The sequence below is a fragment of the Felis catus genome, chromosome B4 (genome assembly GCF_018350175.1).
Source record: "Felis catus isolate Fca126 chromosome B4, F.catus_Fca126_mat1.0, whole genome shotgun sequence".
In the NCBI taxonomy this organism is placed as follows: domain Eukaryota; kingdom Metazoa; phylum Chordata; class Mammalia; order Carnivora; family Felidae; genus Felis; species Felis catus.
The window spans coordinates 71,673,591-71,693,631 of record NC_058374.1 but is presented as its reverse complement, the minus strand read 5'-3'; the positions used below and the strand labels follow the sequence as shown (position 1 = coordinate 71,693,631).

The following is a 20,041-nucleotide window of genomic DNA, read 5'->3' as shown; positions in this document are numbered from 1 at the left end:
AGCATCGATGCGACCTAATCACTAACCACGTATCCCCTTTGTTATGGAAGTCCAAATTCCCAGAAAAAATATTTGAACACACCCTTGGATAGAGAGGATTTATTTTTATAAGCTGCAGCCCAGCTTGTGAAATGAAAGCTCCTACACACTGCAGCAAACCATCTGTCAAGGGGGCTCCAGATGAGCTAAACAGATGCAACAATTCAAGTCATTTCTGAAATGCATGAGGACAACTAGCATGGAGTCAGGATTAGATAATACCCAAATCTTAAATGCTTTTAAAATGCCAATGGGAACTCATCAGTGTCAGATAACCCTCTCCATACAGAGCTCGTCATTGGGAGACATTTTTTTTTCCCATTCTTAGCATTCTCCTTCTTGACTCAGAACAGTGGATAACAGTAGAGCATTCAGAATAGTGGATAAATAATAAAAGAGCCCTCTCTCAGGCTACCTAATGTTTTTGAATTAAACAAGAAACATGAATTCTGGATGGATGAAAGGAAAAGTTTCAGGTAAAAGGAGTGAGAGTTTACTGAGTGCTTACCAAATGGCAAACGGTGTCTAAAATGCCTTGTGCATATTAATTTAAATCTCACAACAACCGTATGGGATATGTACCTCACTGTCCCCATTGAACAGATGAGAAAACTGAGCCTCTAAGAGGTAAGGAACTTGACAAGGGAAATGCCATCAGTCAATGGCAGAGCTGGAGTCTGGGCAGCAAACCTTTACATTCCATTTTCTCAGCATGCCTTGAACATTATTTCTAGATCATCAAGAAATGACAGTTGAGGCCATGGTGGCACCATCTCTGAACCCCAGAAAAGAGTCACACAGACTCTTCTAGTGCACAACAAACACAGGCAGAGAAAGCAACAGATGGAGCTGTCTGGGGGTCCATAGGATCCCTTCCTATCCCTGACTTTAGCTTCCTCTGTGGTCACCCAGGTGTTTCCCGACATAGCCTATTTTGGGACCTCTTTTCCTGACCCCAGGTCTGAACTTTCCAGCTCCTGGCAGGACTGTATCCTGTGCCCTTCTCATTAGCACCCCACTCTATGGAATTTTCATTGTCCTTTGGCTTTTGATCTTAAGAGTTGCATGTGAAAATAAATTAAAGCTGAGATGAGAGGAACTGTGACTGTAGCAAGTGTTTGTCAGCAGCAGCGTTTCTCAAAGAGGGGTCCTCTGGCAGCCTGCATCGGCATTATTGGAGGTGCTTGAAGTTCCAGGCTCCACCTCCTACCTCAGGCATCGGGCTCTGCGTGTGCAGCTGAGGGATCTTTTTAACAAGCTGTCCACGTGATTCTCACCCACACTGAAATTTGAGAACCACTGATAGATATAGAGAGTTTTATGCTTAATAACCAAGAGATACTACTCTATTTGCTTATCAAGAAAAGCACTGAGTTTCCCTACCAAAAGAAGCAGAACCTGGAGGAGCTGATCATGTTAATGTTTGCAGTTGACTTGGGCATTTGCAGGCTACTGACTATTGAGCATATTAAAACACAATATGTACCATGCTTTGGAAATTTTATCTAGGTTTCCCCAGAAACCATTTTCTTACAGAGCAAGATAAAGTAACAGGCCTTTCACAGGAGACTAGCTGCTACTTCAGAGTGTCCTCAGCAACATCTTCAGCAATTAACAGAACAAAGAGAGTAACATAACAAGAGGGGAAAAGTTCAGACTTTCTTCAGCCTCCAAACCTGCCATGATTTTCCTAGAAGTTTTTATCACGGATCTGGGGAGGCACATGATCATCCTACCACAAACTGGATCCGTGATAAAAACTTCTAGTTTTAACTGCCTAGTTTATGGTGGAGCCCTTCACCCCAAAGTCCACATGTACCCTATTTTATTTTGGATCTAAACTCCAGAATCCTCAAAGGTCTTACCGGCAGGTCCAGGCACTCAATCATTTGCACAGCCGGTCTCCTGTCTCTGGGAGATAATCTGACTTCACTTGTGGCTTCTCCATCACAAAGAGGCAGTTCCCAAAGACCAGCACACCTAGGGGAGCTTTTTAAAAGTCCCATTTCCTGGCCTTTGCCCAGACCTACTGAGTTGGAACATCAGCAATGGGCCCAACAATGTGTATATTTCTAAAGTTTCCTGGGTGATATGATTATCAGCGTAATTTGGCAAATGCTGCATCAAAGCCTTAATGACAACATATTTCTACCTTCTCCCAAACTTTTTTTAAACATGCAGTCTCCATTATAAGAACTTTGCCAGTCTTTCCTCCTTTTAAGTTTCTAAAAAATAATACTTGGTGGAATGAAGATTTTAGTTCAACTTCATGGGAGGCTTTATCTCAAAGCTAATTACACTGAGGCTTCCGGGACTCCTGTATGCATGTCCCTCTTCCAAGGCACCGAATGTAATTTCTAGCTGTAACTTTGCTTTTATATTCTTAAATAGAGCATTCCAAATTGTGTAAGCTTTGGGCACCACAAAACCTGAACCTGTCCCTGTCTAAAAATGATAGCAAATATATATGACAAAGCTCTGCAAAATAGCCCCAAATCAAATATTTTTAATAGCTTGATTTTTTTTCTTACCAGTGAGTTCCTCTGAATGTCCCTCCCCCTTTTTAACCTGATATTATGCACCGCAGAAGTTTATTTTTGACACGGATTCTGATACTCGTTCAGAGACAATATTAGTGCCAAGATGGCCTGGGACAAGAGCTGATAGCAAGAACAGATGGTCCAGGCAGAAGCCCACCCAAAGGGAAATGATGATGCCATGTGTGTGTTAGCTGTTTGAGAAGTCCGAGAGGGTAGCATGCTGTCGAGATTAAGTGGGGACTCTGAAACCACACTATGTGACCTGAACTCCAATTGATTGATTTACCCAGTGAATTTAATAGATGGGCCTCATTCATTTTGAATAGGAGAAGAAACCTGCTGCATCTTCCCTATTCATGAGCTCATTCTCCAATTTAGGAAGGTCGCCTCATGCTCAAAGCAAAAACCAGCCCTCAAGTTGGGAAGCAAAGGTTTTTTGCAGGACTCAGATGTTCACGTGTTCTGTGCTCAGGCTATTTTTACTCAGCAGCACAGACGGTAGTGTAAGCACAGATTTCTTCAGCAGTTTTTAGCAGGTGTGGGATCCTAGGCCATTGTCCTTGAAACACACACACATTCACTCTGTGTAACCGAACAGCTTGGGAACTAATGCCATCATATATGTGACCATTCAGCTGTCTGCTTCTGGTTATTAAAAAAAAAAAGTATAAAATGTAACTTCAGGAAGACCTTTTATAGATGAGAATGACTGAGAAGTCATGAAAGAATATAATAAATCATATCGGAGCCATTTAGGAAGCAGGGCATATATGCACAGGAAATAATCTTGAGGATCTGCAAGAGGCTCACGTGAGAGAAACATAAGCTCTGCCACAGAAGTAGGTTTTATTCAGTCAAATGAGAAGTGGCCAAACTCCCTAAAGGCACATGGTCTGACTGGTGCTCTGGGTTACCACTGTTCCAATCTCAGCAGGAAATGAGGACCAAAGTGTAAAAAGTATAAATGCTGAAAAAAAAATACCGAGCTGCATGTTGTGAGAAAGCAACCAACCTAATGAAGAAAACCAAGGGGGAGTTGTAGATGGAGTTTGGCAGAGATAGCTAAATATCCATGCCAAGAAGTGCGGCCTCCTTCTCCAGGAATAGTATGCTAGAACAGTAGATGTGACACTGATGTGGCTGCTCAGCTAGAGACCACATTTCCTCCCCGACTCTTAAGTGGGGACATCTGATGAGCTACTGTCAATGGAATGTGAATGGAGGACACATGCTTCTTTCCTGTGTCAAGGCGATTAAGAAAAAGGTAAGCCTTCTTAATCATTTTCTCCATTCTCTTTATTCCCATCTGCCTGCTGGATGTTGAAGTTGGAAGTATTGAAGCCGCTCCTAGCCTAAGTCCCGGAATGATACTTTGGAACCCCCAGGTGACCTGGAACCACCTTGCACTGTTACATGAGAAATAAAACTATATGTATGCATGCCTCTAAAATGTTACTGTTTGCTTTTTTATAGCAGCTAGTATTACTGTAAGTAGGAGACAATCAAATTGTGTTTAAAGTTACAACATACCTGTTATGTGAATATGATATTCCTCCTTGAAGATCTTCTGGAAGAAAGGAATCTTGAACTGCATGTGAGGAGTGTGCAACCCAGGAAGATTTACATCAACATCTCCCATAAAATGTGGGAATTCCCAGTCCTGTCAAAGAAAATCAACATAAAAACATATTTGTGATTTGTTTCGTTCCTAAGCAGCAAAACACCAAAAATTGACTTTTTACAAGCACTTATTTTAAAATCATTTAAATGCAGCAAGCTGTTGGATGTTTCAATCTGTAATGGTTATTTTATGTACATTAGGTAGTTGCATGCATTCAAAATCAAAATTAAGTCATAACTTACATCCTCAGATTTTCTCTTTAATGTGGTACTAAGAAGCCAATATAGAATTGATTTGCATCTATACGTGTTTATCTCTTTCATTCTGGAGAACTGATCTTAAATTTTTATAGGGAGGAAGTGATCCATATTTTATAAATATGTGGTAATTTTGTTATATTTTGTTTCCCTACCTTTTAAAAATATGAACCCTCTAAGACTATGTTTTGTGTAAGAGGACAAAGTAAAGAGGATCTAATTCACTTAACCAAGTTTTTCAACTCACATCCAAGGGCCTTTTATTAATCATCTCTGTTGACTTACTACATGCAATGGAAAAATGCCAAAGACTCCTGTCCTGTTCTCTTGCAATTTAGCATCAATTTGAAGCAGATGATGGAGGGCCTGACATGCTAGCAGGAGAGATGAACAATGAATTAATTCCCCAATGATCTTAGTTATTTTCTTGTTGTAAGGCAAAATCAGGAGGGCTGACCCTCCCTCTCCTAAGGAAGGGAAACAGATGCAAATGAGGATATTTTTAGGTGTCTCATCTGCTCTTGGTTTTTGGATAGAGCACCAAACTGAGGTTCACTACTAGCATGTGAAGAAAGAACAGACTAAATAGACTCAAATATGAACATCTGAGGTGGATCCATAGGCATTCATACACATATTTTCACTTTGAATAACTAACCACTAAATTATCAGTCCTATGTTTAGTGAGTATCTTTTAAAAATATTACTTAAAACATAATGGAAAAAATATGCACTTCAGATTTCAATACATTATTTTAATTTAAAAAGTTAAATCTTTCCATGACTTCTATATATTCAGCTCATACACATATGCCAATAATAGAGTTGCTGGAACATTACAGCGGCCTCCATGTCCATCCCACTCCCCTTTTGGCTGAGAATTCTGGTCAAGGGAGGATAGGCTTCAGAGAAAAGGAGCCTCTGTGAGTGGCGGTCACCAGGAAAGTTTTCAATGTCTATTAATTTCATGACCTATGAATCACTTCAAGCTGCTAACAAGAAATACACAAAAAGAAAAATGAAATGATACCACATCATCTTTTTCTATTGGTGTGTATGCACATATCTTGTTGGTCTCACCTCCCCTTGTTTTTCAGACATCAGCAGTAAGTAGACATGTAATTTGGAAATCCCAAAGCATAAGCTGGATCATTTAGAATATTTTGATCTAAAATATTAGTGGAAATGGATTGGTAATAATACTTGTGAATTACTGCACTTTATTAAATTGCATTTTCCTTTATTTTTCATCGATATTACCTTGCATCTTTTGTTACTTGAAATACTCTTGCTAAAAGAATTGGAGTTGAATTTGGTCTTTTGCTAAAATGTAACTGACATCTCCCAAGAAAAATTATGCTTGACACACAAAGGGTCTGATAACCAGAGTATTTTTCCCTTTCCCTGGATAAACAACATAAAGCATTATCAATAGAGCAGTTCTCGTTTTCATTTTTTTTTTTTTTTTTTTTTTTTTTGGTTTAAGGAAGAGAATAGTTCTTGGTAGTGATAGGGCAAGTATAGTTAGTGTACCTTCTTTTTTGAAAGGTGCTCTTGGACTGTTCTCATTTAGCTTTTTATTCCATGAAATGGAAGTTTTCTACCGGGTATGAAATTGGTTTAGTTCAAAAGTAAACTTAAGAGATTTCTTATAGAATGGGATCAAAGCTTCATTCACCAAAAAAAATAGTTCCTCAATTATTTCCCACCTGCACTTGGAGGAAGATGAATTAAGGAAATTGAGTGTGGACAAAACAGAAGAGAAACTCTTGATCCTTATTTGGATGATGGCATTAGTGGTTTTTTGTTTTGTTTTCTTTTTGTTTTTTTTATTTATTTTATTTATTTTTTTTTTCAACGTTTATTTATTTTGGGGACAGAGAGAGACAGAGCATGAACGGGGGAGGGGCAGAGAGAGAGGGAGACACAGAATCGGAAACAGGCTCCCAGCCATCAGCCCAGAGCCTGACGCGGGGCTCGAACTCCCGGACCGCGAGATCGTGACCTGGCTGAAGTCGGACGCTTAACCGACTGCGCCACCCAGGCGCCCTGTTTGTTTTTTTTTACAGAAGGGATCAGGACAGGGAGTTCCCTGGAATGTGTGATAGATGTAGCTGGTGCCATGTAAGAAAAGTTTTTGAAAAGAGGATTAATAAAAAAGAGATGGTACATTCTTTTAGAGTCACTCCTTCCATATGATTTTTTATAATCACCCCATCTTGGTTTTCAAAACCCTTTTCCTTAATCTTGGAATTCCCTTCTCTCCTTGCTAGTCCAATTTTTGTGCTTCAATTCCTACTCCCACATACTTCTCCAGGCTCATGATTGGATCAGTGTAAATTCTGGTCTCACTTGACATAGAGTGGAATGGTAATAATAATAGTAGTTGCTATAATTTGCAGGAAGTGTGGGGCTTGTCTTAATGGACAGCAGGTATCTGAGGCTGGTGATACCTACTTTAAGTAGGTGAAAGAGGACGGAGGATGGTGTTCTGAATCTCTTTAGGTTTCAGCCTCTTTATCTATAAATTGGGGTTAAATAGGGGTGCCTGGGTGGCTCAGTTGGTTAAACATCTGACTTCAGCTCAGGTCATGATCTTGTGGTTTGTGGGTTCCGGCCCCATCTCAGGCTCTGTGCTGACAGCTCAGAGCCTGGAACCTGCTTCAGATTCTGTGTCTCCTCTCTGCTCCTCCCGTGCTTGCTCTCTCTCTCTCTCTCATAAGTAAACATTAAAAAAAATTTTAAGGTAGATAGATAGATAGATAGATAGATAAATAAATAAATAAATAAATAAATAGGGGTTAAATATTGCGACCTCACAGGCTCCTTGGAAGGATGAGATAATGCATGGACAGCAATGAGCATGGTGCTGGAGACAGAAGGAAGCGACAGGGAAATGGCCAACAAGCATGGCTGGTTTCCCAGCATGATCCCAGGGTCAGTTTTATCCTGAGAGTGAAGCAGAGGAACGTGATAGGTCTGTTTTCAGAATCACACATAGGCTGCTTCCAGGTCCTGGTGAGAAAAGTCAAACGCTGTCTTCCCCTTTCTGCTCTCATCCACTGCACAGTGCTGGCCTCCTGAGGTCTGTGACTGGGACTTCGATCAGAGTGGTGTTCTCCCAGAGGGCACTGGGAGCAGCGCTTTAGGGAAGGTGCCTCTCAAAGAAACGTGAGGCAACCTCAGAGGGAAGATGGAAGGACATGACTAACTTGGTTTCTTGTGCAATGTGGTGACACTGTTGTGACATCCAGAAAGAACTTAACAATGGGGGAAGGGAGGCACTGCTTCTGGGCAGGTAGGAGCTGGTAAGCTAGCACATGAGTAACTAAGAGCTGAGGAAATCTGTGGGCATTTGGCATTAATTATCAAGCACTTGCAATGTTCTAGCATCACCCTAGGCTATGTATTTATATTTTACCTATGTACAAAATGATTGTGAAAGCTTACTATTATTAGCCCATTTTACAGATGAGGAAATTTGTCTTAAAATGATGTACTTGCGTTGTGGCAGAGCACAGCCCGAAGAATAAATACCTTCTGTCAGGCCATGCTTTCTGTGTGAACAGTGATAACACTTACTGTTTTTCGCTCTGAACTGGGATTATTTTGACCTGCTCTATCTGTTCTACTGGAGAATCAATGATGACAGTCATCTCCTGCTCGTCTCCCACCAAAAGCCATTCCATGAAAACCTTTGAACTGCATCGCTGCCTCCTACCCAAGGGGTCTCATTTTTTATCTGACTCAAATTTTAACAAGAAGACCATGCCTAACTAGTTCTCCACTAAGCACCTGTCCCAGGGATAGCTGGCTTCTAATCACACTGATAAGTTGGGTCATTTGACTAACAGGTGATTGATATCAAATACTGAGATTCTCTTGACATTATAACTGGATGTATAGCCAATTTCATACACAGCTTGTATATAAATGCTATGAGAATCATGGCTTGCTTTCTTGCCATGTAAACGTAAGGCATATTCTTTGGACACAAGATGAAAATGTGGAGTTACGAGAATGATGAGGCAAAATGTGTTTAAAACCATGGTAGAGATAGGCTGACACTGTGACTGTATATTATGAAATGCTCAATTATTTTGTTCTTCAAGAAACGTTATCAGTAGTAATTCAAGGCTTCCTTACTCCTTTCTGTTAGTAAATCTAACAATGACTACAGAAGTCTATCACATTAATGGAAGTAAGAGATATTTAGGCCCATCAGCTCATACCTGCCCCTCCACTTCTCATCAGTTCATGGTGACGAACAGACTTCCATCTTTGTATCTTGCTTCATATAAGAAACAGTTAATTCTCATTCCGATGGGCATATTTCCCATATAAAAATAAATGAGCAGTGCCATGGTATATATCTAATCTTATTTCTTACATACTATGGCTTACTCTGCCTATAGCAATAAAAATCACATTTGGACACTGATGTCCAAATTACATTGGGACATGTAATTTGGACTGATGCATCCAAATCTGATTCTGTCCAAATGTGGCCCTCTCATTCATGGACCACATTTGGACAGAATTTCAGGGAAACATTAAGTATATAGGCAAAACGGTCTCAGGATATGCTGGATTCATCATTCCCTCATGTTTTCTCATTGAGACACATGCCTTGGGGCCAAGAGAAAGAACTTGGTACTATGCAGAGGAACTCAAGCTTGAAACCAACACTGTTTTGAATTCCCCAACTGGCATTCAATTTCCCAAATCAAATGAAGAGACCTCATTTCTATTTAGAGAAGCGTTAGAGGATAAAAATGTAATAACACTGACTACCCCACAAAACTAAAGCCATGGTATCAGAGCAGAAGTTTAATGTGTGTGTTCGTGTGGGGCGCAAATATTGGCCACTTGATTTTTTAGGAAATTAAGACAATAGGTTAGAATTTACTGAAAAGTAGTGATCACCATTTCAAAAAGAATTGACAATAAATTCTTAGATGTTAATAAAAATTAGCAACATTTTTTCAGTGGAATAATTTATCTCCTCTTTATAGGCATTAGATTATTAAGCTTTAAATGGTTTCAAAAGATAACTATACAGAAATGCTTTTTTTCATCTTCATTAATATCTATTTCTCCTCATATTTCAAAAACGCATTTAGTCCTATGAATATCAGAACATCATCTCACCAAAAATTTCTCCAGCTTGTAAAGTAGCTTTTCTATGTTGCTAGTGTCCTAGCAACAGGATTTTAGGTAACAGTGAACTGTGGTGGCCTGAAGAATTGTACTTATGCTTTGGGTGATATTTTTGTTTCTTATTAAGAATCTCGAGGGCCTGATTTCTTTCAGCAACCCTATCCTTTTAATTGGCAAAGTTTCCTTGGTATCACTTGGCTGAATAAATCCTTGAAAATCTTGACATATAGTAGATTTTGCTTATTTGTTTGTTCCTTGCCTATCTCTCCCATTGGAATGTAAGCTCCAGGGAGCTTACATAAGTTTTCCCTGCTTTGTTCACTGGTCTATTCCTCATACTTGAAGGAATGCTCAGCATATAGTAAGAACTCAAATATTTGTCAAATTGATGAATGGAACTCTCTGCAAGTTTAACATATACAATAATCCCTTGTTGGTTTCATGTAAATGGAAACACAGAATGGATTTAGGTAAACAGAGGCAATGCAACACATACTTGTCTTTCTCAAATGATATTACAAATAAATCTGAGGCTCATTATGAAAAAAAAATTGGTTGTCCCCCCCCCGCCCCCATAAACTAGGTATACTGGAGTCATATAGAGCATAACCCAAAGATTAAACCATTTGCCAAAGATCACAGAGGAAAGGAGACGGCAGATAACTAGAGAAAGAAAGTGGTCAAGTGTAAATATTGTGAGACGAGTTAATGTTTGGGGAGTTACTAAAAATGCCTGTTGGGATGATCCAAGACACCCTTTTAGTTGCCAGATTTACAATTAGTGAATGTAAAGAAATTCATGATACATGTCCGATCTAGTCAGAGAACAAAAAAGAGAATGTAAACCAACATGTGATTAAATAAAAGGGGAGGATCATTTCCCACAGTAGGTGATGGCGGGAAGACCGCCAAGGCAAGGCTGTCCATCAGAGATACCCTGCAGTAATTGAGAGTGATGTACAAAAGAGAGATAGTAATTGTGAGTGATGTACAAAAGAGATAGCAGGAAGTTACTCATATGCCCTTTGACAAACACCTTCTTCTTACATGTTGTTCTTTCATCTTCCTTTAATATTCACTATTTTTCCCCCTCAAGGGCAAATGCATTCTATACTATTTTGAAGTTTTCTCTCAGGAGGCACATTATCTATTTTAAAAGATTTGAAATCTTTAGGGAAAAATTATGGCTTTTCAGTTGAAGTAGGCTTTGTCAACAAGTAGTAGAGATGGCAGATCTCATTCATTGCTAAAACAAATCCCAAGTCCAGCTGTAAAGCCTTACTTAAAATGTTCAAAGAATGTGACTTGTTCGTGTGTTTTTGTATATTCTAAGATACCAGTTAACTCTCAAATCATGGTCCAAACAATCTAATTTATCCCAAGGGCCTATTTTGTAATGCTACTTAATATATTTCTTCATCGATAATTTTTCTTACTTGCAAAAGCCAGTAAGAATTTTCCAGGCTAATTTTGAAGCCAACATGTATCAATGAGATATAAGCAATGGTTAAATGCCTGTAGAAAAAGCCAATAATAAGTCAAGCCCAGAGTAGATTTGAAAAGTAAGTACAGTTTTTTGTTACTTTTTAAAGACCCTACCATGAGGTTCTGGCAAAAGAGAAGTTGGTTTTTTAAAAGCTTTTTTTATATCTACACACCTCGAAAACATCATTCCCTTAGGCACCAAGATGGAAGAGTGTCTGATGAAATGCACTGGGCCTCATTAACAGATGTCCTGCTTTGGCAGACTGATGTGATGAAGGACAAAATAAAAGTCAGTCCTGTAAGTGTTTACAACTAATAGAAATGCATCATGTGGCACCTAGGAATAATGGGAAATCAATACCCCTCACTGGGGTGATACAGTTCACTGGTACACAAGAAAGAGTACTTGACATCTGAGAGACTCCTCTGTGGGGGGATGGGAGGAAACAAACCATTGCCTATGACATGTTGCTGATAACTAAAGTTAGTGCAAAGTCTAATTTTTTTTACTGTTTGTTTATTGAGAGAGACAGAGACAGAGACAGAGACAGAGAGAGAGAGAGAGAGAGAGAGAGAGAGAGAAAGTGGGGGAGAAGGCAGAGAGGAGGAGACAGAATCTGAAGCAGGCTCCAGGCTCTGAGCTGTCAGCACAGAGCCTGACGCAGGGCTCGGACTCACAAACCACGAGATTATGACCTGAGCCAAAGTCAGACGCTTACCCAACTGAGCCACGTGGGTGGCCCAGTTAGTGCAAAGTCTAAAGAAATACATTCTTATAACTCAATAATGTCCTTTTCAATAAAATTATCCATCAGTTATCAAACAGCTTACTTTGCACTTCGTAAGAAGAATGACTATTAACTACCTAATAAATTGGCATATTTTTTACTTAAATGAGAGCTCCTAATAATTAGTCTTTCCCTTGTAAGGAAAGAGTGAAATCTAGTGGAAGGAGGTCCTCAGACAACACACTTTTATGTTATTTGTCAGACACTGGCTGCAGTTCAACAGCACATAGCCCTTTGCTTACTCTGCGCTTTATTGTATTTGCACATTTGGTATGAAATGTCACTGCTCCAGTATCTGTTCTGGCTCTGTGCATGCTGCCAGAAGTGGTCACATTCAATTGTCTGAATGACTAATTTCTTCTATGGGCTATATAGAAAAATTAATTTGCATACTTTCAGAAGAATAGATATTGTCCTTGGTAAAATTTTTATTTAAAAAAATTTTTTTAATGTTTATTTATTTTTGAGACAGAGAATGAATGGGGGAGGGTCAGAGAGAGGGAGACACAGAATCTGAAACAGGCTCCAGGCTCTGAGCTGTCAGCACAGAACCCGACGTGGGGCTCGAACTCACAGACTGCTAGATCATGACCTGAGCCGAAGTCGGCCGCTTAACCGACTGAGCCACCCAGGCGCCCCTAAAATTTTTATTTAATATTCAGGTAATTTTTATGTCTGAAAAAATGATAATAGTGGAGATCAGTGGGTAAATGTAATTCAATATAACAATATTCACCTCACAGATACAAGAGGGAGTATGAAGTTGATCTAAATATCAGATGGGTGGTTAAGATAAAACCTGTAGGATTTCTTGCAATGGGTTCATTTCTACGATTATCACTTCTTTCAGGAGTGTCTTGTAGAGCATATATTCTGGTCAGGAGACCAGTCAATCAGCTATATATTTATAATATGGTGTCAAAGATTGATAAATACTCTGAAGGAAATCTAGCAGGGTTAGGGGATGAAGAGTAGTGAGTTAGGGGTGGGCGTTAGTTTAGTTAATCAGAAGAAAGCTTCTTCGAGGGTGAACTTTGTTTGCAGTACTGACTGGTAGGAAAGAGCAAGCCCCGTAAAGTTGTGGAGGAGAAGCAGATCAGCTAGGAGGAGGATGCAAAGACCCTGAGGAGGGAATGAGATGGGTGTGCTCAAGAAACAGCAAGGGTAGAATGGTGGTAAGAGTCCGAGTGGTGCTGGCTGTAGGAGGAATAAAGACCAGTTAGAGCCTGCTGCAATAGTTTCGCTGTGAGATGGTGGTGGGGAAACATGGGTGGTCAGGTATTCAGATTGACATGTATTTTAAAGCTATTACCAACTGAACTTCTGAACTTACCAGTTGCTAAAACAACCAGTAGCATTAACTGGGTAAGGAAAGATGGAGGAACCAATACACTTGTAGAAGGTAGGGAAGTGGGTAAGAAACCCAGAGATTTTTTTCAGAACGTGAAAAATTAGACATCCAAATGGAGGTAATGTGTAGGTAGTTGGGAGGCTTAGGGGAGAGGCAAAAGCTGGAGATACAGATGTGGAGTCACCAGTGCATGGATTGACGTAAAGCCTTAGAACTGAATAAAATCATCTGAAAGGACAGGAAAAGAGGAGACTTATCAAGGACTGAGCATTGAGGCACTCCAACATTTAGAAGTTAGAAGAGGAGAGGCCAGGAAAGAAAACCGAAAAGGAATGGCATACATTACAAGAAAAACAGGAGAAAGTGGCATCCTAGAAGTCAGGTGGAAAAAGTGTTTCAAGAAGGAAGTAGTGATTAACTATGCACCTAAAAAAAACTGAGTAGGAAGACTGAAAATTAAATATAGTACTTGACAATATGAGGGTAGTTAATCTTGATAAGGTCTCTGAGCTCCAGAGGAAGATGATATTGTGGACAAAAGCCTGAGTGGAGTCTGTTCAAAGGAAAATAGGAGATGAGAAGTAGAGGCAATAACACAGAACTCTTATGAGGAGATTTTATTAGTGGGAAAGGATAAAGAATCAGTAACTGGTGAGAAACTATAATTGTACTAATTTCAAAGAAATTTTTTTTAGTATAAGGTAAGTTGAATTTTGGTAGAATAGGGGACTCTGACACCCTAAGATTCCCTTTTCGTATTTTAAGATGAATGTTAAAATCTGTCCACCAGTATGGATATTCTCTGGTTGTTTACAGCTGATGTTTATTCTGATTCGTCAGTACCTCTGCCGTGCCAGTTGATAAATATTATGACCATCACTGTCTGTAAAGTCAAAATAGATGTTTTCCTGAAGAACAAAACAAAACAAAGCAACACTGGGCCAAGTTCATTGTGTCTTGAACGCAGCAGGCTTTTAGAGACAATAAGCCAGATCCTTGCTGCTCTGTACCCAGTGTGGTTTCCTTCTGTTTTACCTTTCAGTAAAGACCTCAGATTCTGGAGCAATCACAGAGTCTCTGCTCTGACCCCCATGGACAACTCAGTGATAACATGAACAGAAAATAAAACCTTTAGAGCAATGGATTTGAACTGTCAGACTTTCCAGGCCTTTCTTCGATGAGTTTTAGGTCAAGAATGTTCATCCTCTGAGCTCTAGAGACAAATTATCAACCCTCAAGTAAGAGAGCAAAGACTAGGAAAACAAGATACATAGGGGCAGGGTAGGATAGAAAGAATAAAATGCATTTTGTTGTTTGAGAATTATACCCTCAGTGAATTGAAAAAAAAAATTGAAGCTATTGATAGTTCAAAGGTCAATAGCCAAGGAAAACCTCAAATACATTGTTTTCCTTGTTAGCCACCTATGGGGGAGATATTCTCCCCCCTCAGGGTCCTTTTGGAAAACAAGTTTACATGCTAGGGTAAAGAAGACTTGCATGCATGTTAGTAGTTGCCTGCCTTTATATTGACACTATTCATTCAGAGAAACCTGAGGTGGTGACAGTGGGCTAGGTATATAAATTCCCCACGGCACTGATAGAGTGATTGTTAACTCTACATTTCTTGCAGAAGTTCTCTATAGCGCATTCAAGTCACCCATAGAATGGGATCACACTGATATTCAACTAATTCAGCAGCTATTCAACACCCACTATATGCAAAGCATCTATTCTCAAAATATATCAAATGGCAATAATAAATAAATACAGTTGTAGACAATGAGAGTCAGTGAGGCTATAAGCCTCCAGCCATGTTACCCAACAGATGGATGGTAAAGAAGAGACCAGATGAAATTTAATTGGTAATCTCTAAACTATACTTCATTACATCCCCCTGAGAACTGTATTTAGGAGAAAGAAAATACCTGTTGAGGAGATTAACTATATTTTCATACTCTATTCAAACTCTAAGCAAGCCAGTATTTGTCATGAACCTACTTTATGCCAACCATCTGATCCACTGTAAACCACCTGCAAGTATATATGGTAGGAAGGCTTTTTATCATTTTATATGGAAGTAACTCAGGCTCAGAGAGCAGTCAGGTAGCTTGCCCAATGCTGCACAATAGGTACCAGAAAGATTTGTACTTAGGTCAGTCTGACTCCAGAGACATTTCTATACAGCATATCCAGCTTTTTCATGACTTTTTCTTCAGGTTCTAATGTCACAATTATCTTCCCATCTAAAAGCCAACTGTCATACCAATATGTGATTCTATCTGATGCTAACTTGCATTTGTAATGTTCTTTCTTCCTTCCTTCCTTCTTCTATTTTTGTTTTCTTTCTTTCTTTCTTTCTTTCTTTCTTTCTTTCTTTCTTTCTTTCTTTCTTTCTTTCTTTCTTTCTCTTTCCTTCTTTCTCTCTCTCTCTTTCCCTTCCTTCCTTCTCCCCCCTCCCCTTTATCTCTCTTTCTTTCTTTCTGAGAGAGAGACAGAGAGCAGAGAGAGAGGGAGAGAGAATCTTAAGCAGGCGCATGTCCAGTGTGGAGCCCAACATGCACTGGGCTTGATTTGACAACCGTGAGATCATGAACTGAACCAAAATCAGGAGCCTGATGCTTAACCCACTGAGTCCCCCAGGTACCCCCCAAAAAGCTTCCTTTTAATGTGTGTTGCAGCTTAGCTTGAAATAACATTTTCTCTTAATTATTTTGCTACCTAACTTCCATTGCAAAGTAAAGGCATGGCAGTGGATCTATATTTATCCTGAAAGTCATTGACAAAGCCTGCCAAATTTGCAGGCTGAGATACGCATTTAACTCTAGATGGTTTATGACCATCTTAGAATTTTTACTGCCAATGCATGGATTTGGCTCTAAAGTTAGAATATTTCTAGTAATGAATACTCTCTCCCCAACTCCTTTGCACTTTGGTTTTCTCACCTGAGGATATTTTTCATCATGTTTAGGCACTCTGATGGCAGACTCCTATATCATTCCATGGGAAAACAGGATGGATTTGGGGATAATTTAGTGCCCACTAGTGATGGCTATCAAACTTTGTGACTTCTTAAAAAGACAACTTTTATGTTCCTTTGGAACTTGTATGAAGGTAAGATTTGTGCTCCTAACATATCGTGGCTGCACATATCATTAAGTGATAAAATTTTATACTATGTAGGTGATGAGGCAGAGCAAAAACACAAGAAAGAGAACTATAAGGATAATAATATATGTATTTTTGCATAGCAATTTCACAAACTATTTTATTTTATCTCTAGTTTTCCTTGTTCTGTGTGTTGAACTGTGTCAAGTTACTTTGTTACTTGGAACCCCTTATTTCCAGGATTTAGTCTTCTTGTTCATAATTATGATTAGTAGAAGATGACATAATTTCCATAAATATAACATTATGAGTAATTTTATTCAAAGCCCTTCTTGATATTTGATCCTAAATAGAATACCAGTGTAACCCACGCTAATGAATACATTGTAATGTTATGAGGTTGAAGCTTCACATCTCTGTGCAATATATCAGATTTCTAATGAGATGTGTCATATTTAGAAATGTTACAAGCAATATCCTTGAGCATATGTGGAAACAAGGTAACAGTGGACTTGGGGAAGGTGTTAAAATTTATCAGAAAATAATTTTATGCTACCTCAGGATAATATCTCATAAAATTTTTATTCATAAAAATTGTTAAGCCTATGGTTCTGAAAATTGACTTTTAATGCACAGAAAAACTATATGAAAGAAATCATAAAAACTAAACATAAAAACATAAAATTTTGCCTTCAAGCATTGGATTATACTTGGTGAGTCATAGGTAAATGTGAAATTATTACATTTGCCAGTTGCCAAAGGCTTTGCTTTATGGATATGTGCAAATATACACATAAATCAATTAATATGTTATTTTTCCTATATAAACCCAAGTAGACTTGATTCATTACCTCTCACTAGAGAAGAAGTTGGCAAATCAACATCATTATGAAACTGTTCAGGTGATAGACTATGTTCAGAAATTAATTTTCCGAATAAAGTTTCCAAATTGTTTTCCAGAAATGTGACTTGCTGACTTAACTCCATCCCACTTCCAGCTCAGATACCTGTATTTTTAAGACTGCATTTCTCTTTTAAACAGTAAATCCACTCTTTAACAGTGACACACACAGACTACAAATTTCAACTAATCACATATCATTTGCCTTTTAGTACAGATGCATGATTGTCTTAGCCAGAAATGGGTATTCTTTAAATCTCTTCTTTGGGAACAATACATATATATAAACAACGTTGAGGTGTTTTAATGAAATGCACCTGCAAGTTATGCTAATTAACTCAGGGTAAGTGAAAGATTTCTTCATTTGTACTTCCTGAGCCTTGATCGTATACATTGTAAAAGAATAAATATAAGAATTCACAATTTTTAAAAACTTTTCTTTTACAAGTCAATGGTCTATCATTTAGCACACCTTCACTGACAATTCTATACCATGGTCAACAGGTTACTCATGCTATGATCCAAAATAAGGAGATGTCCTCTAAAGTGATTTCAGTGAAAAGAAATAAATTTCCATTTACTAATATTATTAAATATCCTGCTTGCCACACCTCTAGCCAGGCACTATAACTAATGAACAGTTATGACAATGGACACCATGCAATGAGCTAAATGAAATAGTCTCTGCACCAAACACAGGTGTTTACATACATTTCCTCATTTTACTTCTTAAAGAATTCTATAAGGGAGGTTTTCATTTTCCCCATTTTGCAATTGTGAACCGGGGTTCAGAAAAGGTACCTGACTTGCTCACTGCACTACAGTTAATAAGTGAAAGGGTAGGGACCAAATCTTGGGTCTTTCTAGCCTCTGTGTATCGCCAGTGTTCTTTATGCTCCCCAGTGTACTTGGTGAGTAGTAGGAATTTAGCTTGTCCTGGCTCTAAATGATCTATTACTGTCTTGGTCTAACCATTGTTTCTTTTGTCTCTCTCATCGAGCCCAAAAATAAACTGCCAAATTGTGTGGAGACGTTTGCCCATAATTGTTGTTTGTTTCTTCTCTATAACCACAACTACCTGATTTCCAGTTATTACTTTTCATCGAAACTAGATCTTGCTTCTACCACCACCATTTCTAAGCTAATACGTGTTTTGTTTTCCTGGTAATAGATAATCTCTTTTTTTTTTTTTTTTACTTTTTCAAAGAATATTTGTATGCTCAACATTTGTTGGTGTCAGCCCTTCTTCTAAGTATTGGTGATATCTCAATGAACCGGGTAGACCTGATTCTAGGCTCTGCCTTTGTGGCGTTTACAGTTTGAGTGTAGGATAAGTATATAAACAGACTCATTTCAGAAAAATGATTAGTACTAAAGAGAAAATAAATCAGGATGATTAGTTGACAGAAGCTACTTTAGATAGGTTAGAAAAGATCTCTGTAAGGATAGAACCTCTCCAGCGAAAGGTACCAGGTACCATGATACATGCTATGGATGCAACAAGGACCAAAACAGATCAACAGAGTCCCCACCATCAAGTAGCTTAAGTCTAGTGGGAACAAGATAAAACAACTAGTAGAGTGAAATAAGTGGTAATAATTGTTGGAAATAAATTAGGGTCTGAGAAAGAGAATAAAAAAGAGGACAGTTGAGGGGCCATCTTGGTAGAGGTGACACCTGAGCTGAGACCTGAGGATAAGAAGATCCAGTCACACAAACAGCAGAGAATATAGAGCAAAGCAAGTGCTTAATTATCTACTTTATGCCAGGTACTCTTGCAGGTCCTAGAAACACAACAGTGAACAAAAGCCCAAGTATACCCTGACTTCTTGGAGCTTATACTTGAGTAAGTGGGTTGGACAAGAATCAAATAATGGTGGAAGCAGACCTTGATACTTCTGGGTTAACTTGTATGGTCATGCCCATCTGTCATTTACCTAACCATCACAATATCACAGTTTGGATCTATGTAACTCCTCTTGCTGTTCTCCTCAGTGCTAGAACCAAAGAATCTTATGTTATAGCTCCATGATAAACTACTGCACGGTGTTAACTTTTCACACTTATGTGTTGATTATATGCTCCTTAGAGATATACTCAGTCCTTAGCACAATGCTGAATACACAGTAGGAAGTAAAACGAATTCAATTGATTATTCACCAACATTTGTTAAGTGCTTACTATGTGCCATAAATTTTACAAGGCCTTGAATACCAAAGATATGAATCAAACTTCCTGCCTCCAAGAAACTTATCTCCTAACAGAAGAAGTGAACACATTAAATAGTACTTATAAGGTAATATGGATGCACTGTAACACAGGCATAAGGCAGGTTCCCTATGAACCTACTGGAAAAGGAGTTCCTCATTCAAACTGTTAGGAAATGAGTAAATTAGCCAATCATTCTCTATCTTCCATTTTCATAGTGACCATAGGCTATTAAAAGTATGTAGATCATCACCACGCAATAGGACTAGGAGGTAGCCATATGCATTGCTCATCTTTGCTATAATTTGTGGAGTTGTTGGTTTTAAACACAGACCAGATAAGCTTTTCCCAGTAACTTTGGTTTATCTAAATTTAGGTTAGCTGAAGATCATCTTTCACAGATGCACTTTTCTTAGAACATTTTGACTTCAGTCTTATTTTCCCCAACCAAGACCCTGCTTAGTATAAGTAGTAAAATAAAAAATGCAACCTATAGAACTGCCACAATGCTCAATGCATATCATTTGAATACTGCTGCTGAACAATAAAAAATGGGACTGGTTTGCAAAATTCCTGGGAGTTAGCA

General features: G+C 38.6%; 1 protein-coding gene across 8 annotated transcripts in view; it reads right to left on the bottom strand.

Moving 5' to 3' along the window:
* The window catches only part of TMEM117 (transmembrane protein 117), a 499,445-nt gene that overhangs the window by 9,009 nt on the left and 470,395 nt on the right, over positions 1-20,041 (bottom strand). For all 8 annotated transcript variants that reach the window (XM_045061663.1, XM_023256968.2, XM_045061664.1 and 5 more), the window contains one exon: positions 4,110-4,239. In XM_045061663.1, coding sequence (XP_044917598.1) covers positions 4,110-4,239 — 130 coding nt within the window. The remainder of the gene's footprint in view (positions 1-4,109; positions 4,240-20,041) is intronic.